General features: G+C 34.4%; 2 protein-coding genes across 2 annotated transcripts; both read left to right on the top strand.

The window, feature by feature from the left end:
• The first annotated feature begins 334 nt into the window (after positions 1-334).
• Positions 335-1,292, top strand: LOC105232981 (collagen alpha-1(I) chain). The gene is made up of 2 exons (XM_011214901.2): positions 335-368; positions 430-1,292. Exons 1-2 carry the CDS (start codon positions 335-337, stop codon positions 1,290-1,292), a joined length of 897 nt encoding a protein of 298 aa, XP_011213203.2.
• A 4,322-nt stretch (positions 1,293-5,614) lies between these two features.
• On the top strand, positions 5,615-6,450 carry LOC105232979 (collagen alpha-1(XVII) chain-like). The gene is made up of 2 exons (XM_011214899.2): positions 5,615-5,648; positions 5,726-6,450. The coding sequence occupies exons 1-2, from the start codon at positions 5,615-5,617 to the stop codon at positions 6,448-6,450; spliced, it is 759 nt and encodes a 252-aa protein (XP_011213201.2).
• Positions 6,451-6,682: the final 232 nt, after the last annotated feature.

The following is a 6,682-nucleotide window of genomic DNA, read 5'->3' as shown; positions in this document are numbered from 1 at the left end:
CATATTCGCTAAAACTCGCACCTTTAATTCAAATCACATTATTAAAATAAAGAAAATGCATATAAAATACGTATATAAGTCTATTTATGTACGTTGAATGCATATACATATTATATATGCACAATGAATGTCATTTTTATGAAGATGAGACAGAGAACTTTGAATTGTTTGAACTTCTCTGGATGAGCAACCACCGATGGATGTCTATTCAGTACATTAGAAATGGAATGAGAACTGAAAAGAGAAATATATTTTAAGTTTGTGTATGTGTAAAAGAAATTCCCCATGATCTTTATAAAAGAAAGATGAATGTTATATTACGAACAGTTTCAAAATGAAGTTAGTTCTTTGGACATTTGTATTTACTTGTAAGCCGAAATTTATAATTTTATGCACGCAAAACTTTATTTTAATTTTATTTAATTTCAGTTTACACATTATGGGTTAGAACTGTCAGTGGTGTAGGAAAGACCGTTGCCGCAAATAAAGAAACTGGCAGATATATAGGAGTGCCGTCTTCGCAAGTTCAACTTGTCCCGATAACATATTCGACTCAATCCGGTCCCTGTCATTGTCTACCTGGACCACCAGGGCCACCTGGGCCGCGTGGGGCACCAGGACCAACCGGTTATAACGGACGTGATGGTAAACCTGGAATACCCGGTTTTCCGGGTAAGAAAGGACATCCAGGTCTCAAAGGCGATAAGGGAGATTCTGGTCCAATAGGGCACAGTGGACGTCATGGCTACCCGGGACTACCAGGACCAATCGGACCACCGGATCACACAGACTATAACTATTACCATAGGGAATATGGTCTACATCATCATCATGATCGAGGTCATTCACAGCCATATATAATACCCTTGCCTCCATCCGACATCTATCACCAGCCTTACCCATACCCATATCCTCCATCATATTCAAACTATCGTAGATGGCCACATTGGAACACAACTAGATATAACATTGATATCGATAACACAAATGACAACGATATTATAAATGATATTGATATTAATATTTATCGATCAAATAACACAGGTCGATACTTTACTGAAGACTTAAAATCAAACAAAAATGAAGACGGTTCTATAGAATTAAGAGAAAATACAAACAATTCTTTTGAGGAAGATGGTATAGAAGAATTGCAGAGTTTCGAAGAAGATACATATGATTCTGAAGATAGCAACAGCGAGGATAAAGACCTTATGGGGCGATCGAAGCACAGCCAAATCCCATCAGAATTAAATTCTAAGCATATAATACGATTAATTAAGCTACCAAAATAAAAAATGTTATTATTATTTTGGTAACACTTTGATACAAGAAAATTTAAAGGGATTTAATTTAAAAGAATAGAATAATAACAATTTAAAACAAGTAAGTAAGGGATACGTTCGAGTGTAACTGAACATTTTATATTCTCCCAATCGCAAAAGATCAAAACTGGACAAGTTGACAAAACTTAAGATTAAAAAATGCTGTGAAAGAATTCAATATTCATTATTTCACGAAATGAATTACAATCAAAATTGGTATTTTATTAAGAATATTACACGTGATAGACTCACTGATTTTTTTGTCATATTTTACTTCCCGACAGCTAAAATTGTATTAAAATCATCTTCAAATGAGATACATATGTATGTATGTATATACATATATGTGGGACGATAAATTCAAGATATTGAGTTGATGTAGAAAACGTCAAGCAGATAACCGAAATTTAATATTATATAATACGGATATGAAGCTTACTTATATCAAGGGCTATTCATTTGCAACGCTAAACCATCATTATAATTTTATAATTCTTCAAATATGTATAATAACTACATATTAAATTTTGACATTGCTCAGATATATTAGGGGTATTCGCTTGCTCTTGCAAAACCCTTGCACGGTGCAAAAATTGCATATGTTTCCTCTTGGTGCACCGGCACAACAACAAACACACGTAGAAAATTATTTGCAATGGCTGTAAAATATGTCAGACCAAAACCCATGTATATTTGCGTGCAATGTCATGCAAAAGTATAATTGCAACCCTGTTTTAGCCGACATTTTACATAAAGACATATTACGTTGTTAAATTGTTGAGGAAGGTAAGTTTTAAATAGATTTTATAATTTCTATTTAAAATATAAAGATTTGTTACATTTTTTTGTTAAAAATGTATGCAGAAGGTGCGCCAATTCACAATAGCCAAGCATAATAGTCATTCACAATAAATTGACCGAATCAGCCGTTCATATATCACTAGATTCTGTAATAGGTGCTTTCGTGCCCTTGTATATTTCGGTATAGTATTTTTGCAATCTGCAATCTTGCAAGAGCAAGCGAATACCCCTATTATTGAGAACATATTTTGAAGCAATTTTATATCTAAATAACTCACACACCGAACGACATATTTGTATGTATGTACATAATATTTGTTATACGTAAATATGGAAGTTAGGATAATTCACAGACCAATTTCACATACATATGTTCGGCAATAAACTATAGTATTACAGTATAGTACATATCAGATATTATATGCTAAATGAGAGCCCATTGAACCGATTTTACCAAGTTTTGTGATTACAACAAATTACAACGGTAAAAAATTGCTTTGATTATGGGTGTTAATTAACGTAGGAAAATTGAAAAGTTTTGCTTTTTAAGCAATTAAAGCGATTTCATGTACCACAGTACTACAAAATGCCTTCGAGAAGTTATAAGGCACGCTGAATCGTTTTGCTATAATTGTGTACAAAGTACAAATTGAAATAAATATTTGAGAGTCATATCAAGCTTACTATCTACTATACTCCGTCTGTCCATGCAAGCTGTAACTTGAGTAAAAATTGAGATATCTTAATGTAACTTGGTACACGAGTTCCTTGGAAAAAACGAGGGCGAGTTCGCAAATGAGCGTTATCGAACCACAGCTATGCGCACAGAACGCCATTAAGCGAAAACCTCCTAATAGCTGAGCCATAACTAAGGATTAAATTAAAATATAGAACTTTAATTTGGCACAGGCTATTGCAGTAACAAGGTCTGTAGGTCAAACATTTCCAAAAAGCGGACGTGATTCCGCCTCATAATAGGTTGCATATGGCGCACGAATCTTGTTACAAAATCGAAGTTAAGTGCTGCTCTAATAATCTTGATGCTCTGATGAAATATGCTATTGTTATCAAATTGAAAGGTGAATTTTGTCCATTTCATCTCCTTCAAAGTAATCCCCTCCCCCTGCAATATTGTATATTTATGCCAATGAATGTTCCATTCATCATAGCACTTTTTCGATTCAGCTTTTATATCCTCAATTGAGTCAAAACGGTGTCCTCGGAATAGCCAGAAGTTACACGAAGGTAAATCATGCGAATGCGGTGGTAGCGGCACGATATTAGTTGAAAATGTGGCGAAATGATCACGAATATCTAATCCAGTATGAGATTGTGCATTATTGCAGTTCTTTGTTTTCGAAGAATTAACTTTAGAGCCTCACAAATCGAAGCATATCTCAAATACTAATGAATATTTTGAAGTGAAATTTAGCATAAATGTCACTAACAGTACTACCATCTTACAAAAAAAACATACCGATTCGAAAAACATGCGAAGTATAAATTAAACTTTCAATTTGATCACAGTAATATACACATGTATTATGTACAGAGTTGGGCCTAGCACGCTAACTTGAGGTACACCAACCCTTATTTCTCGTTCTTCTGATATTCCTGTTTCTTAAATATGACTCCAAATTTGTATGGAATTTGTAAGGTAAAACGTTTCTGATTTTCATAAAAGGCCTTCATTCTAGACCTTATCGAACGCCTGAGCTACAGTTAAAAAAATATCTGAAATGTACTCGTACTCTCTGTGTTCTAATGCTTTCCTGATTTCGTTCGTAATTCTATTTACTTGCTCTACAGTGCTATGTTTAATCGAATGGGATTGGTGCGTTGGTATACCGTTTTCGTGGAGGAAAGGAGTCATTCTTGATAGTAACACCTTATCAAATATTTTAGAAATACGGGGTAAGAGACTTATTGGTCTGTAGGAGGACGGCTGGATCTGCGAATTTTTCCACGAAAATTGGATGGTATCCGAAACCAAGAATTTCATTAAAGAGCAAGGAGAGCATCATTATAGCAAGGTTTGGCAACTCAATTAGCCTTTTCGGAGTAATACTATCATGTCCTAATGCCTTTTTCGGACTTAGCTCTTAGGTTGAAATACTTTTTCTTGGTGAAAGCAATTTGCCTTTTCCTCATCACTACGTGCCCAATTGCCGTAGAGGCATGTTAGAATCTACTGGTGACTTAAAAGACTTTTGGGCTTTCCAAAGGGATTTGCTTGATGGGATTTGCTTGATAGGCATCTAACAGCTTTTTTAACTTACGTACAGCAGATTTCTGTTGAAGAGAAGTGACTTTTCACTTTACAGTGTACAAATCAAGAAGTTATTAATATAACGGCTAGGCGCTTTTTAGTTCGAAAGGCATTATTTGTGCAAAGTTTTATCGCGATACATCCAGTACTGCTTGGTTTGTATACTGAAAAGCGAAGGATGTGATGGAAATTTAAGTTGGGTGTTCCCACTGTAATATAGGAATGCAATAATTGCTTGTCATGATGCCAAAAGTGGATGAAATTACCTCCAGATATCTAAATTTTTAGGATACCAAATATTATTGGAATTCCTTCACGGTTTCGTCGAATAATGAATGTGGAATTTTTGTGCTACATTTTTTAATATTATAATTAACTAACTATTTGTGTTCATTAAAATTTATTATTAAGAAAATAGTTGGTTCTTACATTCAGTATCAGGAAAATATTAACATTAAATTGTGGATAAACGCAATTAAAAAGAAACTACCAGCTTGTCATACGAGTATAAATCAAGATATTTTTCCCAAATAGATTCACATTTGATATAATATACTCATTCTACTTTTTAATTACATAGAAATAAGTTAAGTTAATAAAATACATTGCCTCTTGTAAACAGTCATCTATGATAACTGAACTCGTTTTATATTTTTTCCACACATGGACTATCTACAAATTTATTGGACAAGATAAACCCTAAGCTTTGGAATTACATTCCCATTAATTCACACTAATCAGTTAAACGTTATTGAAGTAGATATTAATTTATTATTCTTATGCATATAGAGCGTGAAGAGAACTATGCTACTTATACATATGTATGTACATAAGTATATGTATAATGAAACTGAAAATTAGTTGTGACCATAGAAATGTATTCAGTTAACTGTGTATCGCCCTGAATTCACACCTCTTTTGAACTTAATTCTTAGGTCAAAAGAAAGATATTCTTAAAGTAAGAAATTCAACAAAGTTTGCGTATCTTTCGAACACCAACAATTCATACATACATACATATGTATGTATGTGTATACATAAATATAACAAAAAAGTAATAATGCCATTCTATAATATTTAGCGGTGTATTTGCACAATTAATGCGACTTTTCTGATCAATGAATGAGTAAGTTTAAGAATGATTGATAGAAAATCAAAAAAAAACCTTTATATAACGAACAGATGCAGAGCGTAAACTATGTCGTTTATCAGCCATCTCACTATGAGGTTACACCTAAGCACAATACCGATTCCTGGTAAGCGGGAATAAATACTCATATTACATTTATATTTATTTATAATCTAGATTTTTAAATAAGTGAAATATTCTTAGCATATTTATTAGGTTTGTGGATTGTCGGCACTCTAGGCAGAACTTCCAATGTAGAACAAGGGTCTGGAAGACATATTAGCTTACCATATAAGCAGGACCAAATTGTTTCTATACCGTCATTATATCCTTACCAATCAAGCCACTGCCATTGTCCTCCGGGACCACCAGGTCCACCTGGACCGCCAGGACCACCCGGTTATCCCGGTCATAAAGGGAATAATGGTAAAGCGGGAATACCCGGACATCCTGGTAAGAAAGGACACCCAGGCCCAAAAGGCGACAAGGGAGATCCTGGACCAAGAGGACACAAAGGACGGGATGGGTATTTTGGTCTTCCAGGGAGTTTTGGTCCAATTGGCCCTCCCGGTCTATCTAGCTATAGCCATCATCCCTATCCTCATCATTATGATCACGGTGCTCCAGCTCCAATTATAATACCCGTACCTAGTCCACCGGCATATCCTTACCCACCACCATTTAACCGTTGGCCAGACTGGAATGCAACCAATTATCCTAATATCGACATAAATAATAATAATAGAAATAATGTAACAAATGATGTGGACATTAGGATTTACCGACAGACCCCCAGTACACGTGGCTTTAATGATGTGATACAACTAAATGAAGAAGATTCAGAAGATATGAAGGAAGACCCTAATGACCGTAGAAAATATGCAGATATACCGAACGCAAAAACCCGCAACCAATATAAGTATCGATGATGCAGACTATGAAGAGAATGTTTCTTCTGAACGGTCAGTAAAAGGCCACACCGAATCAAGTTCTCGACAGTCTTACAGACTTATTGCTTTCTCAAAATAAATTGTATTCATGTAAATAAAAGAAAGAAAAAACTTGAAATAATAAAATGCTTAGTATCTATTATTTCTGCCACAATAAATACATACATATGTGTACATACTTAGATCTAATTACGAATTCAGATAACTCAAC

This window comes from Bactrocera dorsalis, chromosome 2 (genome assembly GCF_023373825.1).
Source record: "Bactrocera dorsalis isolate Fly_Bdor chromosome 2, ASM2337382v1, whole genome shotgun sequence".
Lineage (NCBI taxonomy): Eukaryota > Metazoa > Arthropoda > Insecta > Diptera > Tephritidae > Bactrocera > Bactrocera dorsalis.
The sequence above is the reverse complement of the archived record's forward strand: the minus strand, read 5'-3'. Positions and strand labels throughout refer to the sequence as shown.

Bases quoted from the DNA above. Each gene is read 5' to 3' on its own strand.
- LOC105232981 (XM_011214901.2), top strand. From the start codon at position 335: ATGAAGTTAGTTCTTTGGACATTTGTATTTACTT. The intron at 369-429 runs GTAAGCCGAAAT...ATTTAATTTCAG, and splicing joins TTGGACATTTGTATTTACTT to TTTACACATTATGGGTTAGA.
- LOC105232979 (XM_011214899.2), top strand. From the start codon at position 5,615: ATGAGGTTACACCTAAGCACAATACCGATTCCTG. The intron at 5,649-5,725 runs GTAAGCGGGAAT...AAATATTCTTAG, and splicing joins AAGCACAATACCGATTCCTG to CATATTTATTAGGTTTGTGG.